This window comes from Microtus oregoni, unplaced genomic scaffold (assembly GCF_018167655.1).
Source record: "Microtus oregoni isolate MIOR12 unplaced genomic scaffold, Mior012 000049F_ref0000343, whole genome shotgun sequence".
NCBI classification, from domain to species: Eukaryota; Metazoa; Chordata; class Mammalia; order Rodentia; family Cricetidae; genus Microtus; species Microtus oregoni.
Window position 1 is genome coordinate 4,656,898 of NW_024543223.1, and position 21,072 is coordinate 4,677,969.

A 21,072-nucleotide genomic window follows, 5' to 3' on the forward strand; every position below is an offset into this window, starting at 1 on the left:
CATTACAAAAGAAGATAGAGAACAGACAGAGCCTGGCTATAGACAGTTCTACCAGAAAAACCCAAATTAACCTTTGGCCATGCTTTGAATGAAACCCCCTGTTTTATGGCAAGGCACTGCTTTTTAAATAGGTTCTTTAGAAAGCACAAAGTGGCCATGGTTCTCCTCATTTCATAAACACTTGTAGGCATACTGTATCAGTAGTTACTGTCTTCATGTGCTAGGTAGTATTTCAGGGATAGATAGAAAATACTTGACTGAACAAAATATATTGAAAAGCAGTGTTCTCCCACCTTAGAGTCAAGCTTTTATTGAGGCAGACAATGAATAATAAGGTAGATAACAAAGGAATACATTATCAAAGCGTATAAAATATCAGGATAGTAGTTATTTGTGGAAAAGTGATAGTGTCAGGATAGGAGGATGCATTCATTGTTCAATCAAAAAAAGCCTTGTACTGCAGGTGACATTTGAGTAAACGTGGAGGAACAGAGCAATTCTAGCAGATATCTTCAAGAGAATGTTTCAGACAGAGCAGAGAGCAATGCATAGTCCCTGAGATTATAGCATTCCAGCTGGAAAGGGAAGGATGTGAGGGCTGGAATGGAGACTGTCTTGAAGCTTTACTGGGGCTATTGCTAAAGTAGAGTGCAGCTGATACACTGTTCTGAAAATAGGATTACCTCTGAAAGTAAAATGCTTTTAACTTTTAGCTGCGAGGACATGATAGGGATGGTGGTGATTGTGTGCCCTCAAGGTGCAGGAATTATGTGTGTGAAGCTGGCATTTCAGTTGGGTTCCACAGACATGCTTAATTCCACAGATGCACATTGATTCTCATGAAGCCCTTGGAGTATTAAATACCTTGTTTGAGATTCTGGCTCCTTCCTCACTACGTCCCGTGGATATGCTTTTGCGGAGTATGTTCATCATTCCAAGCACAATGGTGAGTCTCACCAGACACTGCTGATGCACTAGAGGGCGGGTTCCGGCCCAGATCTGCCACAGCTGGTGAGTGGAAGAATTTACATTTTTCCAATTCTTCATCTGAGCCTGACCCTGCTTCTGTAGGACCATACCTGGAACCTGTGCTGTAGGGACTTTCTGGTGAAGTAGTAAATTGGGGTAATTTTCTTCCTTGAAATTAACAACAAGGGGAAGTTTAATTGTTTTTGCTTTTTTTTTTTTTTTTTTTTTTTTTTAGGCCTCTGTAAGCACCGTGCAGCTGTGGATATCTGGAATCCTAGCCATTCTGAGGGTTCTCATTTCCCAGTCAACCGAAGATATTGTTCTTTCTCGTATTCAGGAACTCTCCTTCTCTCCATATTTAATCTCCTGTTCAGTAATTAGCAGGTTAAGAGAGGGAGACGGTAATTCAACATTAGGAGAATGCAGTGAAGGGAGACAAACAAAGAATTTGCCAGAAGAAACATTCTCAAGGTATACTTTCTTTCTGAAGTGTAAACTGACCTGAGACTTTTGGCTGATCCCATGGTGTCCCAGCAGCAGCGGCCAACAACATTTGCTGGTCTTCCTTCGGGTCTTCTTTTTGTTTTAGGTTTATTTCTTTTTATTAAATATATATGAGTGTTTTGCCTATGTGTAAGTTTACTGAGTGCACGTGGAGGCCAGAAGAGGGCATTGAATCCCCTGGACCTGGAGTTTCAGACAGTTGAAACCTGCCATGTAGGTTCTAGGAACTAACTGAACCTGGGTCCTCTGCCAGAGGGTCTCTTGAATCCCAATCCATCTTTCCAGCCCCCTTACCCAATTTTTATTCTCACCCACCTCACCAATGGCCTTGTGTCACACCTTTCTTAAGGTCCTGTCTCATTCTAGCTGTCTTTGTGACAGACTTGACAAGTCTGTGATTAAGCAGGGGTGACCTGCCCTACCTGCAGCATGTTAAAAGATGAATTGCCTTTAGAATAGTTAAAAATGTAGAGTAAGCCACTGAAAAATCTGCCTTGTATTTATTTCACCATGTGCTGCTTTAAGAACCTCATTGCCAAGGTGAACAGCATCTAGGAGGTACCTGCAGGTATCTTGTGTCTTCCCTTCCACATGGTATAGGAACTCCTCCTGGGCAGTGGTATGATCACTTGCCAGCACTTTGCAGGAAGAAGTATCGCCTACTCCTGGAGTACTTGCTACATTAGAGCAGTGCTGCGAATGTGTTCCTTAGGGCCTCCCATATTTTCAAGGGGAGACATCCATGGTGTCTTATCATTTGCAGAGTTGACTGGCAGCCCATTACCCTCTCTCTGCTGAGTTGAAGGAGTGGGTAAAACTGGTGTTACACTAAATTCCTTCAAATTACCAGCTTGTATTTATGTAACACTCTTACAGCTGATAAAGCTTTAAAAAAAATAATCACTTGTCATTTTGTTTGATGGACCTTGAAGGTGATATGATTATCATTTCATATTTGAGGAAGGTGATATAGAGGGAAGCAGAGCCTTCGTTCACAGTGATGGTCTGAAACAGTTAATTTTCACTTTGTTCTGTGTGCCGTCCTTGTGGTTTGTTGGTTTTTTTTATTTTTTTATTTTTTTTTACTTTATACAAACTGATGGTCTTTATTTCACACTTGTGCTTGGCATAAGCTCACTGATAGTGACCTAATATGCTGTCATTTACTCCCTTTCTTGGAAGGTTTCTTTTACAGTTAGTTGGAATTCTTTTAGAAGACATTGTTACAAAACAGCTCAAAGTGGAAATGAGTGAACAGCAGCATACATTCTACTGTCAAGAGCTAGGCACACTGCTCATGTGTCTCATCCACATCTTCAAATCTGGTAAGTGAATCCGATTAGACTTGGTAATGGTTTGTGTTCCCTGTCTCCAGCAGTGCCCTGTTCTCAGGGTAGTTGTTCTCCATACTCCTTGTGCATGTGAGAACATGATGATAGGAGTGAGCCTGGTACATATGGTCCAGCAGTTACATTGATAGGTAGATATCTGGAAGAATGGGAGCAGAGTGCTTGGAAGATGGCTGTATATGAGTCTTCATAACAGCATTCATTATATAGCTAAGATGTAGAAGCAACTTTGACATTGGTGGGCTGGTTGAAAGCCAAATATGGTATTATACATAGATTATAGAGTTGAATGTGTTTATGCATGGAATCTTTTCAGCCTGAAAAAGTAAAATAATTCTGACATAGAAACAACATAGGATATTTGAGATAACTTAGTAGTTAAGCGTATTTTCTATTGGGGGGGGTGTTGTTTTTTGTTTTTTGAGACAGGGTTTCTCTGTAGCTTTGTAACCTGTCCTGGAACTTACTCTGTAGATTAGGCTGGCCTCAAACTCACAGATATACATATACCTGTCTCTGCCTCCCAAGTGCTGGGATTAAAGCTGTGTAACACCACCACCCGACTATATTTTTTATTCTTGCAGAGGACCCATCTTTGCTTCCCAGTATATTAGAGAGGCTCACAATCATCTGTAACTCCAATTCCAGTAGATCTGATGCCCTTTTCTAGACTCAACCAGAACCAGGCACGCACAAGGTGCACATACATATATGCAAGCAAAACACTCATATACATAAGATAAAATTAAAAAGCCACCACAGGTACCCTTGAAGACATTGTGTTAAACAATGTAAGCCAGACACAAAAAGGCACACTGTTTCATTTATATAAGATAATCAGAAACTAGGATGGTAGTTGCCAAGGGCTTTAGGAAAGGGATTTAATGACTTTAGAGTTTCAGTTTTATAAGATGAGAAGAATTGTAAATGGATGGTGCTGATGTTGCATAACATAAATGCATTTAATACCAAAGCTGTATATTTAAAAATTATCAAGGTGGTAAACTTAATGTTTTATGTACTTTACCACAATAAAAAAAGAAGTGGAGGCCAGCAGGATTGTTTAGTAGATATAGGTGTTTGCAACCAACCCTGATAATCTGAGTGTGATTTTGTCTGTCTGTCTGTCTATCTATCTCTGTCTGTATCTATCTATCTATCTATCTATCTATCTATCCATCCTGTCTGTCTGTCTGTCTGTATCTGTCTGTCTGTCTGTCTCTACTAGCTGACCTAGAACTTGTTCTATAGACTCCCAAGTGCTGGGTTAAAGGTGTGTGCTGCCCAGCCTAAATGTGAACTTTGGAGAACCACACAGTAGTAGAGAATCAATTACTTCAGGTTATTCTCTGACCTTCACATACATGCTGTGGTACATGTGCATCCCCTCACCAATAACAAATAAATGTAAAAATCAAACAAAACCTAAAGACTCATGCTGGGAATGTCAGTCCATTGACGCTACATACAAAAACCTGTATGAAAACCAAGCACATACAAAACTCTTGTTTTGATTCCTACCTAACCTAAGCAGCACACACCTGTAATCTCAGTTCTTACCTCTAATCCTATTAACCCGGAGGTGGAGGCAGGAGAATTGGTATTTTAAGGTCATCCTCAGTTGAGGCAGGTCTGTCTGACCTATATGAAGACTTGACTTTAAAAAAAAATAATAATAACACTTGTTTGTTTAAAGTGAGGGAGGGGCGGAGTGTGACATGGTGATTTTATCCCATATTTCCATGTCCTGGCTGTGTTTTCTATCTTGGCCTTGCTTTCTGGTGGATTCATTTCACATGACAGAAGGTTGGCCTATGACCACAGTGGTTTGAGCCTCCAAAGTATGCTAATTGACCATCCTGACCTCTGTAGGCAGCCATGAGCTCCTGGCTGCTTTGACCAGCTGGGGTGGCCTTCCCTGGAGTGTGTGGGTTGCTTTGTGAAAAGAAGAGAAACGGGTAAGAAACTAATGGTTTGCTGCCAGTGAAAATAGCTTATCGGTTGGAATTCTGGAGGTAACTAAATCCCAAGCCAAAAATGACAGAAAGTAAAAGCAGGTTGTGTCTCCAGTAAGAAGGTGTTCTCTGTGTTTGGATTTCTGTGTGCATTTTTTAAAAGATTTATTTATTCATTTTATGCATATGAGTGCTCTATCTACATATATACCTTTATGTCCAAAAAGGGCATCAGCTCCCACTATAGATGGTTGTGAACCACCATGCAATTGCTGGAAATTGAACTAAGCCAGTTCTCTTAACTGCTGAGCCATCTCTCCAGCCCCTTCTATATGCATTTTAAGTATGTGCATTTTATGTTCATACCTTAGAGTAAAAGGTAGTTACTTACCTTAGGCTTTATTCAACAGGACATATTCTGACTTGTCTATACTGGGCTCTGGTGTCCTGGTGTTAGACAAGCAGATGTATTTTGTGCCTTTGTGGAACTTCACAGCCAGTGGGGCGGGTGGTACACCAATACACACACTGCTCTAGAAAGAGATGAGCAGTTTATCAGTAAACAGTTTCTGAGGGTTCCTGGTACACTCTTGAAGTGTGCAGCAGAACCAGCCTTTGGACTATGAAGAATAGACAAGAGAAATAGAGTTGGAAACAGGGTAGGGAGAAAAACAGGCTAGGCTGCCCAGGTGAGCCATGGAGAAAGAGGCATTATATGGACTGCACCCTTTATTTGATGGCATCCTTAGAACATTAATGTGCCAGAATTTAATTTTGATAATGGATGCTAGTTTCAAACTATCTTATTTCCTAATACTGATTTTTTTTCTTTTATTTTTTTTCTTTTTAAACATATTGTTTGTTATCTAAAGATTTATTTACTTGTTTTGTTTGTATGAAACAGAGAGACAGAAAGGTCATGAACCATGTCAAGGTGTGCACTTAGAGGACAACTTCTCAGGTGTCTGTTCTCTCTTTCCACTTTGTTTTGAGGTAGGCTCTTGTTTCTGCTATTACACTGCCAACAAGAGCCTTTCAGCAATCCTTCGGTCTCTGCCTCCCGTCTTGCTGTAGGAATTGGATGTACACCACACATCTGTCATGAGTTCTGGAATTGGAAATCAATCATCGGACTTGTGCAGCAAGGATTTTAACCCACTGAGCCATTGCCCTGGTCCTTAAAGATCTTTTGATTTATGCTTCACTGACCACTCTAGCAAATTGAAAGTTAAGAAAGTATGCCTGTTTATGAATAGTGATTGTGTTTAGTATGTTGGTCATTTAATATTTTCCTTTGATTGGATTTGCTACCTGAAGAACTTTCTCTTGCCTTCTTTGGATGGCAAATGTCTCTGCTGTGTCACCTGGTAGACTGCCAGATAGTTGCTGTAGCTTCTCCTTTTTTTCTTGTGTTGAGGATTCCATAGCAGCTGTTTTGTACTCCTAGAGAATGAGGCAGTGCCAATCAGCAGAGGGACAAAAAGTGAACTGACTTAATAAGTTTAGTGTCTGTTTCTGATTAGAAAAGTTGGAGTTTGGATCTTGGGAAAGGGCTTATGAGCGAAGTGCTTATTGTACAAAGTATGAAGACCTGAGTTTGGATTCTCAGCACCTCTGTAAAAAACCAGGCATGATTTCTACAGTCCTAGCAGGCAGCTGGAGATACCAAGATCTGTAGGGCTCACTGGCAGCAGTCTTATCTAATCAGTGAACCAGAGACCTTGTCTCAAAAAATAAAAAATAAGGTGGAGAAGCAATATTGACCCTACATGAACCTCTGACTTCAACACATATGTACCCAGGTATACACATGAGCACATGTACATACATAAAAGTCACAATTCTCTAAGTGCTAAGTGCTGTATTCACATAAATGTGGGAAAGTATATGACCTGGTATTGGATCATGATGAACAGTAGAGGCATTCCCCATAATCTGTTTTACCTATTTTTGTTTGGTTCTAGGAATGTTTCGGAGAATCACAGCAGCTGCCACTAGACTCTTCACCAGTGATGGCTGTGAAGGCAGCTTCTATACTCTAGAGAACCTCAATGCACGGGTTCGATCCATGGTGCCCACGCACCCAGCCCTGGTACTGCTCTGGTGTCAGATCCTGCTGCTCATCAATCACACTGACCACCGATGGTGGGCAGAGGTGCAGCAAACACCCAAGTAGGTGCACAGTTTCCCAGGCCCAGGCCCAGGCAGCAGCCCAGTGTTTGGCCTGAGGCTTGGCTGCCATGAGGGCGTTTTTATTTTCCATTCTTTGTGAAGCTTTGTAAAATTTTAGCTTCATATAAATCTTTCTTTCTTGGGTACTGTTTTGTAGGGAAATGTGGTCTGGCTACAGGCATTCAAACTCAACAGCTGCTTTTTTACTGTGATTTTCTTTGACAAATTCTTTGACACTGTTCCATCATGTGGGCTATGCTTGTCAGGCTCTATCCCTCCTGCTACGTCCTACAGCTTTCGTTGGTTCCACAGCCAAACATGTTGCAATGTCTTAACTTTGTTATGATTAAATGTGTTCTGGGTATTCTTAGATAATGAAGGAATTATTTAGCAAATTTTGAAACTGATTGGAAGTATTTTATTAATTTATTTTTATTATTCAAATAAACTTTCTGGTTGTGGGTGGCCCTCTATTTTGCAAAGAGTTTTTAGGCTTAAATCTTGGCGTTCAGGTACTCACTGAAATATCTGAACATGTTTGGAAATAAAAAGCTGTGAGCCCTGATGAATCATTCCTTAGTGTAGTTTTGGACAGCTTATTAGTCTTTGTGGAGGGAAATTCCTTAAGGAAGAATATATAGGTGAGGTTAGCTCCTCTGCTTGATGAAGGGAGACCAGGGGCTCCCAACTTTTACATATCCTGTTGGGAGCATCATTGCCTCTTTGCTGTGTGCTCCTTATGATGGTGTCTCCAAAGAACATAGAAATGTTTCTTTCTGCCACCACATGGGACCACCTGGGGAGGCACCCACAAGGTATTTGAACTGCTTAGAGAATCTCTTAAGCCTGACACATTAATGAAGCATTGTAAGACCTAGTGGACACTAAGCCTAGCTCTCTATTTCTCATAAGTACATGTAGAACAGCCTTGAAGCTGTTTAAAACATTTTAGTGCAGGAAGCTGCGAGGGACTAGGAGTTTGCATATATTCCAAGCCTCTGCTGCTAATACTGCTACCCCACAGACTGCTCTGAGCACAGGGGTGTCTCAGCATCACCCGTGTTCGTTCCTTTCTTCTTTCTTTTGCAATTTTTCCTGTTCATTTTTTTAATTTAAAAGAATGTTTTTAAGTTGAAATAGAATCACATCACTTCCCCACTTTTAACTACCCTCCCTCAAACCCCTTCTCCATGCCCCCATTTTCACATCAGTAACTTCTTTTTTATTATGTTTGTTACATAAATATATGTGGTATGTATTATGTATGCTTATATGTGTATGCACAAGTAATATATAAATGGGAGAGGCTAGTTCTCATCCCAGCAGTTATTAGCTACCTATAATTCTTTGTCTTGGGATGAGATCCTATGAAATTTCCCCATCTACATTATATACTGTATGCATATACATGTTATAATGTATGTGCATGTAACAATTACATATATGTTACATAATAGAATTATTACGTTATATACATGTTACTGCCTTTGTTGTGGTCTTGTTTATGCATATATTTCTCTCCTAGACTGCTTCACATCAGACTTTTTGGTATTCTGGCTCCTACAATCTTTCTGCCTCCTCTTCCATAATGTTCCCTGAGCCACAGATATGGGAGTTGTAATGTAGATGTATCCACCAGGACTGGGCTCTCCACAATCCATTCATCTCACTCTGCATTGTATCCAGTTGTGGTTTCCTATGATTGTCTCCATTTGTTACAAAGAGAAGGTTCTTTGATGGGGATGGTAGCTACAAATTGAAGCTCAGAACTGGGTGTGGTGGCCTATATCTTTAATCTCAACCTTCAGGAGGCAGAGGCAGTTAAATCTCTGTGAATGCAAGGCCATTCTGGTCTACAGACTGGTCATAGCAAGTTTGAGGCCAGCCAGGGTGACACAGTAAAACCTTGTCTTAAAAACAAAACTGGCAGCTCTGACCAAAGGTACTTACTGCTAAGCCTGATTTCTTGAGTTCAGTCCCTAAGACCTACATGCTAGAAAGAGAATTGATTCTTACATGTTGTCCTCTGACATCCACAGGCACACTGTGATGCATATGCACACAAATAATTTCTTTAAAGACTTAAAAAAACTGGTTTTGTCTTGGAATATCTTATTTTCTCCATCGATGGCGATTGAAAGCTTTTCTGGGTATAGTAGTCTGGGCTTGCATCTGTGGTCTCTTAGTGTCTGCAGCACACTGTTCAGGACCTTCTGGCTTTCATGGTTTCCTTTGAGAAGTCAGGTGTAATTCTGATATGTCTGCCTTTATATGTTACTTGACCTTTTTCTTTTGCAGCTTTTAATATTCTTTCTTTATTCTATATGTTTTGTGTTTTGATTATTATATGGTGAGGAGACTTTTTTAAATCCAGTCTATTTAGTGTTCTGTAAGCTTCTTGTAGGGATATCCTTCTGTAGGTTGGCAAAGTTCTCTTCTATAATTTTGTTGAATATATTTTCTGTGCCTTTGAGCTGGAGTTCTTCTACTTCTACCCCTTAGGTTTGGTCTTTTCATGGTGTCTCAGATTTCCTGGATGTTTTGTGTTAAGAATTTATTGGATTTAATGTTTTCTTTAGCCGATGAATCTATTTCCTCTATAATATCTTCAATACCTGAGATCATCTCTTCCATCTCTTGTATTCTATTGGTTATGTTTACCTCTGTAGTTCCTGTTCACCAAGATTTTCCATATCCAGAATTCCCTTTGTTTGTGTTTTCTTTATTGCCTCGATTTCAGTCTTCACATCTTGAACAGATTAAACTGTTTGCTTCACCTGTTTGATTGTTTTCCTAGATTTTCATGGGTTTCTTTGAGAGATTATTGATTTTTTTCCAATTTTTTTTTTGTGTTTTCCTGCATTTCTTTTCCTCTTTAAAGGTCTCCATCATCCTCATAAAGTTACATTTAAAATTGTTTCTTCTGCTTCTTCTGGGTTAGGATGATCAAGTCTTCCAGTTGTATGACCACTGGGTTCTGGTGTTACCATATTGTTTTTTAGGTTGTTGAATGAATTCTTGCATTGGCACCTACCCATCTCTTCCTTCAATTGGTGCCGGCAGTGTCTTTACCTCTTGGTCCAATCCCTGCAGTGGCTATCTGTGTCTTTGAGAACTGTTCTTTGCTCTGTACTGTCCCTGTCCATGTCTCAGGGAGCCACTGAAGTCTCTCTTGGTTTGCTCTCTTGGTCCTCTCTGTGTTTCAGAGTTCCTCTGAGGTTGCAGGGGAATAGGAGGATTTGGGGGCAGAGCTTGTAGCTTGCAGGGTCTGATGGGTCTGAATGGATGGGGTGGGGGTGTTGGAGCAGCCTACTTGCGGGAAGCTTGCCACCTGACTGGCTGGAAAAACTGAGGCAAGTGGGGGTGGGGCCCGAGGTTTTGCCCCCTTATGGAGGGCCTAGAAAGTGGGATGTCCCACTGGGTAGGTGGTCACTCAACTCTTGGTTCTCTCTGTGTAGTAGCAGGATGTGTTTCAGAGTTCCACTGAGGTTGTGGGGTAAGGGGGATAGGAGGGTTTGGGGATAGAGTGGGACTTGTAGCTTGCAGGGTCCCATAGATGGGGTGGGCGTGTTGGAACAGCCTGCCTATAGGAAGCTCACCTGCTGGCTGTCTAGAGAAGTTGAGGCAGGTCGGGGACTGGCCCGGGGTTTTGTCCTAGTATGGAAGGCCTACAGAGTGGGGTGCCCCACCTGGTGGGTGGTCACTCACCTCTTGGTCCTCTCTGTGTAGTAGCAGGCTGTGTTTCAGAGTTCCACTGAGGTTGGGGGGTTCTTAGAGCTGTAAGAAATGGGGTCATAGACATTTTCTTTTCATTTTTATTTGTGGGGAGTGTTTGTATGCACACGCTTGCCTTAGCCCACATGTGGAGGTCAGAGGATGACTATGAGGAGTCAGTTCTCTTCTTCCATTGTGGAATCTAAGGATCAAACTCAAGTTGTCAGGCTTGTGCAGTATGTACTTTTACTTGCTGGGTCATCTTGCCAGCTCAAGAGGGGGTTTCTAATGATAGAGATAATGGTCCCAGTTATCCAAAAGGACTACAGATTTGAGTGCACAGAAGAAGCAGTCTTGAGTTGATGAATATGAGATTTGGCTACAAACATTGATTTTATTGTAGTGTAGTTATTGACAGTCTTTCAAAGTTAAAATTACAGTTTCTTTTATTTTTATTTTGTGTGCATTTGTGTTTTCCCTGCATGTATGTCTTTGTGAGGGTACCAAATCCCTAGGAACTGGAGTTACAGACAATTGTGGGCTACCATGTGAGTGCTGGGAATTGAACCCAGGTCTTCTGGAAGATCAGCCAGTGCACTTAACCACTAAGCCACTGTCCAGCTCTGAAATGACAGATTATTCCCCACCCCCATATATTAGAATGAGAAGGCCATCTCTTCTGGGTCCTTAGTGCAGTATTCTTCAGAGGAGCCTCCCCTGGCTTTTCTTCATTTGCTGAGATCACAAGATCTGCTCCTAGGTAGCTTATACTCCTCAGTGGCAAAATCATAATTGAGCATTATTTGTGTAATGATTTGATTAATATCTGTCTCTTTTTTATGTTTGCTGTTATATTCTTGTCGGGGCCATTTTCTATTCAAACCATAACTATGTCTCCTGCTAATTTCCTAATTGCAAATTCCCCATATTATCCTTCAGAAGTTCTTTACTCATAGCTGTGAGTATAAGTTACAAAGCTCCAACTGAGAAAAGGGCAGGTGTTCTGTGTAATAGTTTCTTTTTTTTTAAATATTTATTTATTTATTATGTATACAATATTCTGTCTGTATGCCTGAAGGCCAGAAGAGGGCGCCAGACCTCCCTACAGATGGTTGTGAGCCACCATGTGGTTGCCAGGAATTGAACTCAGGACCTTTGGAAGAGCAGGCAATGCTCTTAACCACTGAGCCATCTCTCCAGCCCTGTGTAATAGTTTCTTAACTGACATAGGAAATCTGTTAAAATGCCTTTTGTACATCTGTAGTCAGATACAAACAGTACTATCGTTCCAGGCAGTTCCCTCTTGTCTCTTTAGCCATCCCTTCCCCCATCTATGATAAGTTCTGATCCATGCATACTGTGTGCCCAGAGCAGAATTCCATAGACAGCTCTGCATCTGGTTATTCATCAGCACCGTATGTGTAAAGTTTATTCTTGTGGTGGTAGTGATCTATGATGTATTCCTTTCACTTGCTGAATAGTATTCCTCTGTAGATGCACTAGTTTACTCATCCACTCACTAGTTGAGGAGCAGAAATATTTGGCAGCTTTAGCAAGACTTTATCCTATACAATATTTTATCAATTGTCTCTTAGTACTGAGGAGTTGCAGGATTGGTCAACACATTTCAAATGTGCTTGCCCTTCTGTGACCTCTGCCCCTGAGCAAAAACCAGAAGGGTGTGGTGGGATTGTGTCAGACATTATGTTTTAAATATTTGGCTAAAATCAAGAGTCTCCAGGGTTTTATTTAGAAAGAAGAAAGATGCAGTGAGAAAGGAGTACCAAGTGGAATAATTGATTTAGTGGGGAAGAAGCACCTTGAACAGTAGTTCCACAACTGGGACCTGCTTAGTAATATATTTGAAAATGAGCAGGGAAGTATGAAGTGAGAACTTCTCTATGGCACCTGACAATAGTTTTAGAACATGTGGAATTTAAAACAACAACAACTGATTCATTATCAAACATGACCAGTCTGAGTTCTGGAATGGACATGGTAATTGGAATTGAAGCTTTGTAGTGGATTTTTGCTCTTCAGCCAAGCACTGTAATCATTTGCCTGCTAAACCTTCTTGTGTCCTTTAACTGTTTTCTAGGAACAGAAGTCTGAGGTGCTTAAACACACAACACCAGTCTGATGTAGTAATGTTTGGAATAACTTGTGGGTTTGAGAAGAAAGATGAAGCATAGCCATTCAGTAGTGTGTGTGTGTGTGTGTGTGTGTGTGTGTGTGTGTTTGTGTGTTTGCTGCTATCCCAGACATGTCCTCATTGCATCTCTCACTCCTTGTAGAAGGCACAGTTTGTCCTGCACGAAGTCACTTAACCCCCAGATGTCTGGTGAAGAGGAGGATTCTGGCTCAGCAGCTCAGCTTGGAATGTGCAATAGAGAAATAGTGCGAAGAGGGGCCCTTATTCTCTTCTGTGATTATGTCGTAAGTGTGAAAAATGTCTGTGAGGGTTGTTAAGGGAGGAGAGGACCACAGCATTTGCTGGGCAACCAGACTATTCACTGCCCCACAGATAACATCAAACTGAGGAGATGTAACAATGTTTGATTTTTCTCTGGAGTTTAATTAGAATAGCCTGGACCCATCTACTCTTAAATTTCTAAGTTGATCTTCAAAGGCTTTCATTCCACTAGTTTGTCACCAGGAACTTAGTGCCTGGCACATAGCTGGGCAGTTTTGTCTCAAGGTGTAAGCCAGGCTGCCTTGAAACTCACAGTGGTCTCATACTCAGAGATATCCCTCCTTTTGCCTCCTGACTGCTGGGATTAAAAATGTGTGCCACCAGACTGGAGAGATGGCTCGAAGGTTAAGAACATTGGCTGCTGGCTGCTCTCTTCCAGAGGTCCTGAATTCAATTCCCAGCAACAACATGATGGCTCACAAACATCTATAATGGGATTTGGTGCCCTCTTCTGATGTATAGGCGTACATGTGTACATAATAAATAAATCTTTAAAAAAAAATGTGTACCACCCTATCCAGCAAACACTACATGATTTTAACAAAGATAAATGCACTGACTTTTGTGGGATTTTTGGCTAATTTTTTTCCGTTTATTTTGTAGGAAGGTGTTAAATGGATTTGGATTTCAGAATAGATTTTCTTTTGAGTACCACTTTTTAAAAACAATCACTTTTGTGAAATATTTAACAAAAAATAGCATCACCTATTTGATTTATGAAAACAAGTCTTCTTTAATCATATTTGTTTAAAATAAGTTACAATTACATTTTAATTTATATTTGATGATTTTTTTAAACAAACTTGGAATCACATATACATTGCTATCATAGAGCAGAATGGTTTTTAAAAGTCTGAACCAGACTGGCAGTAGTGTCACACGCCTTTAATCCCAGTACTTACGAGGCAAAGGCAGATGGATCTCTGTGAGTTTGAGGCTAGCCTGGTCTACAAAGCAAGTCCCAAGATAGAGCTGTTACACAAAGAAACCTGTCTCAAAACAAACACAACAACAACAAAAACAAAAATCTGAAACAGAGGGAAAAAACATGTTTGAGCCAGCTGTGAGCAGAGGTGGTCTTATGGTATCTGAACTTGAGTAATGTTCGCTTTGTTTTCAAGCCAGGGTGCACTGTACAGAGCAGTCTATATGTTCATAATCCTCCCACCTCAACCTCCCAAGTATTGGATTGTAGGTGTGTGCCATGATATGCAGCTTAATATCCATCTTTTACTTGCCATTCCCAAAATTGAAATAGTTTTTTACATTTTGTTCTGCTTTTGAGAAATAATATGATATAATGGTATTTTTCACAAAAGTATAAGAAAGAAAAATTTTGTATGTAAATACTATCAAACGGTTCCAAATGGAAAGTTAGCCAGATGTTAAAATTGATCAGGTTTTGGCTTTTGTCTAGGATTATGAATTAAGGTAGAAGGGCTGTGTGTTTTTTAACTGTGGATATTATTTATTTTCTTTTAAAAAATTTCAAGTGAAACTTCTCCTGTGTTCTGGGGAGATCTATTTTTTGATTCAGCAATTCTATCAGCTCTGTGGCAGTTTGTGCCTCTTTTCTCCACTAACCACTGGAGACAAGAGTAGATATGGAACAGCTCGTGCGAGGCTGGCCTACAGCGCTTGATGGCAAGCCCATTTACTTCAATATGCGGCTTCCTTTGTTCCCATGCATGCAAGCTCCACTAGCAAGTGACTGCACCAGACTGTTCACCTTACTCCTGTGGGCAGCCGTCCCTTGACTCTCCCAAGAAGCCAGTGCTTCGTTTGTTCATTCTGATGCTGAGCCATTTGCTAGTGGCTCTGGGAGCTGGACATTGCCACTGGGGCTTGACTTCTCGTGGCCTCTGCCACACGACATCAGAGGTGCAAGGCTCTATAACTAGGTTTCCTTCCTTTCTCTCATGTACTTAGACACTGTCTTCACTGAACAAAAGTTTGTATTTGGAATTTGTTCTTTTCATACTCTTTCTAGCCTTCTTGCCTGATTGAAATATATCTTTTATTATATCTTTCCTAGTGTCAGAATCTCCATGACTCAGAACACTTAACGTGGCTCATTGTAAATCACATTCAAGATCTGATCAACTTGTCCCATGAGCCACCAGTACAAGACTTTATTAGTGCCATTCATCGTAATTCTGCGGCTAGTGGCCTTTTCATCCAGGCAATTCAGTCTCGTTGTGAAAATCTTTCAACTGTAAGTCTTTAGCCTGCAAGTGTGCTTTCTCTGCCTTAAAAATGAAGCACTAGAATTTTGTCAGTACCAATTACCAGTCTGAGAAAAAATAACTTCTTGTTCCTTCTCAACATTAGCCAACCACCCTGAAGAAAACACTTCAGTGCTTGGAAGGCATCCATCTCAGCCAGTCCGGTGCTGTGCTCACGTTGTATGTGGACAGGCTCCTGGGTACTCCCTTCCGTGCGCTGGCTCGCATGGTCGACACTCTGGCCTGTCGCCGCGTAGAAATGCTTTTGGCAGCAAATTTACAGGTACAAGATGGTGGTTTATATAAAAACTTAGCAAGTCAATCAAAACATTTGGTCTATGGGCCACTGATAGGAGCATGTATGCCATGTTTGTTATTCATGTATCTAACCAAGTGCTTCTAGTCTGTTCTTACTAATAGATAAACTGTGCATACCATTTTATTCTTTTAAAGTGGGTGTGAGATTATATGTATCAAAATCCCTGATGTGTTCTTGTATGTGTAGAGCAGCATGGCCCAGTTGCCAGTGGAAGAACTGAACAGAATCCAGGAGCACCTCCAGAATAGTGGGCTTGCACAAAGGTAAGGCTGCAGCATGGGATCCTGGCATTTGAGCTACCAGGGTATAAGGACTTGGATATGTTCAGGAACAAATAGCGAGACATGGGAGACTCCTGAACCTTATGGCTGTTGAAGGGATGGGAAGTGTATTTGTTGCCTCCACTTCTGGACCCTTGATGAATGAGAGTAAATGCATAACTTAGTAGCTAGGTTAGAAGGATTAAACCTGAGAGCACTACCTGGCTCTTGGCACATGCACATTACATTTATGTCTTGTTAAGTGCCATCTCTTTATAACTACTCATTTGCTTAATTGTTTGAAAGTCTTTTAGAAGCCTTTATTAGAAACATTTCCGTCTGTAGTGTGAGCATAGTTCCTTGAGTTACAAGATAAATTAAGAAAATCTTTTATCGCTTCCATTGCAGATAGGGGTAGGGAACACACACATATGTACATCAGAAAGGGTGATTCTGTCCTAATTTAGTCTTTAGAGGGTTTTTATGGTGATGTTTCTTAATGGGACAGAGTATAGTCGAGATAATTTTTCAGTCTTTAGAGCCACATGATGTCATTTGACATACGAAGTATCACATTGACTTTGGATGGTAAGAGAGCAAATTGTTATTGTGCTTGACTATAGACATAGTCATAGACCAAAATGAGAAAGATGATAATTATAATACATTTGACTAGATGAAATGATTCTTTTATGAAATGACATTCATAATGGAATAAACTGTGTCATTATGGGGAAATAATTTGTACACTTGGGTGTTAGAAGAATTTATCTATTTCTCATATATTACAAATAACACTGGCTAGAAATGTATAGCTCAGTGGTAGAGCACTTGTCTAGCATGCCCAAGCCCCTGTGTTCATTCCTCAATACTGTCAAGAAAAGAAAGAATAGAATAGCTTTGTTAGCTGTTATGTAGTGCATTGCCTAATAGAATGATGAGCATAAATGAAATTTCTGGAAAATATCAACAAGGTATAAATTGTGGTAATTTAAACTAACTAGGTTCTAAGTGTGCATCATGACTTTAGAATGTTCAAAGTATGTTTAACCTTGTTTTAAGAAGCTACTTCTGTTCATTGGTTTTACGTGTTTCTAGGAGCCATCTTTCTTAAACTGAGATTTCAAACTAAAGGATCAACTGTTCTGTGGTTTCATTTGTGTTTCAGACACCAAAGGCTCTACTCCCTGCTGGACAGGTTCCGACTCTCTACCGTGCAAGATTCACTTAGCCCCTTGCCCCCAGTTACTTCCCACCCACTGGATGGGGATGGGCACACTTCTTTGGAAACAGTGATTCCAGACAAAGTAAGTGTCCTGTATATCTAAGTGTGCTGGCCGGGAACCATGTGAAGACAATAATAGCCTTTGTCTACAATGAGGGTAAGAGTAGATGTCAGTCTACACAGGGCCCCTGATACTCAACTCAGGTTTATTAGCAACTCTGCTTGTAGATTAGAGTGGAATATGGATGCCATGAGGTCCTAATGAGAAAATGATGATGATGATGATGATGATGATGTGTAACTTTTGTGGAGGAGTGTGGGGTCAAGGTCAGGTGGCTAGTTGGCAAGTCAGGAGAAGTTAGTTGTGGCCCAGCGCCTATGACTGCAAATATTGTCAAGCACATGCTATCAAACTTTGCCTGTGTACATCTCCCTGAACCTTCTACCTCCTATGAAGTGTTAACACCTCCTGCTACTAGGTAGTATATAATGGGTATAATAGGTTGTCACCTTCACCATTCATACTTGAGATTTAGAGATTGTTAGGACCTTAGGTGGGGAGGAGATGTGATTTTAGAAACCTGCAGCTCATAGAAGAAAGCATACGTTTGCCCCAGGCTTGATCTGGCTGCTGAGGAAGATGAAGCATAGCCATTCAGTATTGTGCACACTCCAGTAGAGTGTAGATGGTACAGTATCAAGGAGTGGGTAGAGGAAAGGTTGCTAACTCTCAGAACTTTGCTGAGTTTGCACGGACTGCTAGAAGTTCCATGGGTGGAAAAGAAGAGGGCATTCAGGCTCAGAACAACAGAGGGAAGATTGATGAGCTGTAAGCCCAAGGTGTGTCTGATGTCTGTACAGGCAGCCAGGGTCCCAGTGCTGCAGGCACAGCCCAGAGGAGCAGCCAAAGTGTCTAACCAATCATGTTCCTCTTTTTTGCTTCTTTTTCTCAGGACTGGTACCTTCAGCTTGTAAGATCCCAGTGTTGGACCAAATCAGATTCTGCACTGCTGGAAGGTGCAGAGTTGGTGAATCGCATCCCTGCTGAAGACATGAATGACTTCATGATGAGCTCGGTAGGGCAACAATGGGAGGCCAGGGAATCACCAGCTCTGCTTATCTTTTTTATATTACTTGTATCTTAGTTAGGATTTCTATTGCTGCAATGAAGCAAGCACCATGACCAAAAAGCAAATCGGGGAAGAAAGGGTTTATTTGGCTTATACTTACACATCATGGTCCATCATTGAAGGAAATCAGGACAGGAACAGGGCAGGATCCTGGAGGCAGGAGCTGATACAGAGGCCATGAAGGGTGCTGTTGACTGGCTTATTCCTCATAGCTTGCTCAGCCTGCTTCTTATAGAACCCAAGACTATCAGCCCAGGGATGACACTACCCACAATGGACTGGACTCTCCCCATCAATCACTAATTTAAAAAATGCCCTATAGGCCTGCCTACAACCCAATCTTATAGAGACCATTTTCTTAATTGAGGTTCCCTCCTCTCAGATGACTTTAGCTTGTGTCAAGTTGACATAAAACTATCCAGCATAATTTCTGTGATTAATATATGGCAGTGTGTGGGGGACTTGAGTGTAGCAAGGGCAACATTAGGCAAAGCACATGGAGGCTCTAATAAAAAAATGTCACATGAAAGCTATAATCCAGAATAGCACACCAGTACATGGGGAGTGAATAGGATGCTATTTCAACCAAATTGTATTCCTAAAGAGGAAAGTTGTTTTAACTTCATCTTTCATGTGTTTAAAGAAAATGAGTGGCCATAAGCTATAATCAGTCCATCATCATTCATTTCATGACCACATGTGTTCACTGTAGTCTGGAAATTGATTGTTAATAGCCCGTTTGTTTTAGTTAGGATTTCTAGTGCTGTGAAGAGACACCATTAACATGACAATTTTTATAAAGAAAGCATTTAGTTGGGTATCGCTTACAGTTTCAGAGGTTTAGTCATTATCATCATGACGAGAAGCATGGCAGCATGCAGACAACCATGGTGCTGGAGAAGGAACTGAGAGTTCTGCATCTCGATCCACAGGCCACAGAAGATTGTGTGCCACCCTGAGAGTAGCTTGAGCATATGAGACCTCAAAATGCACTTCTTCTAACAAGGGGCTGGCTATAACTCCTAATACTGCAACTTCCTGTGGGCCAAGTGTTCAAACATTTGAGTCTATGGGAGCCATAATTATGCAAACCATCACACCCCTGTATTATTATCTCATTGCTGTGTTCAAACATCCTGACAAAAAGCAGTTTACAGGAGGAAGGGTTTGTTTTGGTTCACAGTTCAAGGGTACAGTCCTCATGGCAGGGAAAGCATGGTAGGAGGAGCTTGAGGTGTCTGGTCACTTGGCATCCACAGTCTGAAAACAGAAAGAAATGAATACTGGTGCTCCACTTGCTTTCTCCTTTTTATTTAGTCCAAGATCCCTGCCCACAATTAAAATGGGTCTTCCCACCTCAGTTAACCTAAACAAGAAAATCCCTGATAGGCACACCAGAGGCTTGTCTTCTAAGTAATTGTAGATCTTGCTAAGTTGACCTCAGTATTATCCATCATGCCCACCATGTGGTGAGGTGCCCTATCCCCTCTAGATATAGAGGAATTCTTTTCTACTTACCCCTCAAATATCAGAAGGTATACTGCAGAGTTGGTCTAGACCTTGAAAACATTAGTTCCCTGCTCTTGGCTCTACTGCCAAGCATCCTTAAGCTACCTTAATGGGCTGCTTTCTTGCCCCAGTGAAGACAAGGACCCACAGCTCCTTGACATATGCCATTGGGAAAAAGAGAAGCAGAAACTGAGGTTAATGGGAGGTGTGGGGGTAGGGCACACAAGAAGAGATCCAAAGTACAGGATCAGTGAGTTAAATTTTTCCATGTTGCTAAGTGGCCTATTAACAACTATGAAAGTTCCAGCTGTGACCATAGGAATGTCTGATTTGGGGGTACTAATGATGAAATACAGTTTTTAATATTAAAGCTTGATGTTCTATTTGAAAAATTGTTCTTTCCCCTAACTCCTTAAATGGCTAAAAATATTGGCAAAATATAATAAAAACTGTCATATGAGGCCAGGCATGGTGGCACATCCTCTTAATCTCAACACTTGGGAGACAGAGACAGGAGGATCTCTATTTATGGCATGTTGGTCTACATACAGTGAAAGTCTATCTCCAAATAAATAAATGAATAAGTAAAATTTGTTAAATTTTGTCATGTGAAATGCTGATTTTCCAACCAGATCTTTATCACACATAAGACCACCTTCCCTTGTTCCAGATGCTGTTATGCCTCAGGCTACAACAATGCCTGGCATATTAGCCTTGGTGTACTGTTTATGTCAATTAAAATTTGCCATTCTAGAATTATTTCAGAGAAATCTAAGATCATAAAAGTAAAAATACTACTGTAAAATTCAAGTACGACAAAGAAGCCAGAAGTATTTTCTGAACGTACGTTAAATGGAATTGTTGATATATTTTTAATGTATATAATATACTTTTTAAATAGAAAATTCAACTTAGTTTTATCTTTTATCTATTTATATGATAACTAAGACCCTTTCCAGATAATATTTTTCTACTTCTATTACTGTAACAAGTAACTTGAGGCAAGCTGCTTTATAAGGAAAAGAGGATTATTTTGACCGGTAGCTCTACAGATACAAGGTCCAAGGGCTCATCTGGTGATGGCCTTCTTGAGGTCAGAGTCCCAGTGTGGTAGAGAGAATCTTCTATGGCAAAAAGTAAGGAGCCTGAGTGTCCATGTTTCTAGAATATTTTCACAGGCATGTACTCTAGTTTGGATTATCTCGGAAATAAATGCTTGTTGCATTAGCTATGTGAAGGAAAGCTTACCATCTTTGCTTTTGTTTGTC

The 21,072-nt window shown here is 40.8% G+C and overlaps 1 protein-coding gene across 2 annotated transcripts in view; it reads left to right on the forward strand.

Moving 5' to 3' along the window:
* The window catches only part of LOC121436398 (huntingtin-like), a 144,467-nt gene that overhangs the window by 90,890 nt on the left and 32,505 nt on the right, over positions 1-21,072 (forward strand). For both annotated transcript variants that reach the window (XM_041636237.1, XM_041636238.1), the window contains exons 38-47: positions 824-946; positions 1,205-1,440; positions 2,656-2,798; positions 6,742-6,949; positions 12,958-13,099; positions 15,172-15,351; positions 15,468-15,644; positions 15,867-15,943; positions 17,109-17,247; positions 18,119-18,241. In XM_041636237.1, coding sequence (XP_041492171.1) covers positions 824-946; positions 1,205-1,440; positions 2,656-2,798; positions 6,742-6,949; positions 12,958-13,099; positions 15,172-15,351; positions 15,468-15,644; positions 15,867-15,943; positions 17,109-17,247; positions 18,119-18,241 — 1,548 coding nt within the window. The remainder of the gene's footprint in view (positions 1-823; positions 947-1,204; positions 1,441-2,655; positions 2,799-6,741; positions 6,950-12,957; positions 13,100-15,171; positions 15,352-15,467; positions 15,645-15,866; positions 15,944-17,108; positions 17,248-18,118; positions 18,242-21,072) is intronic.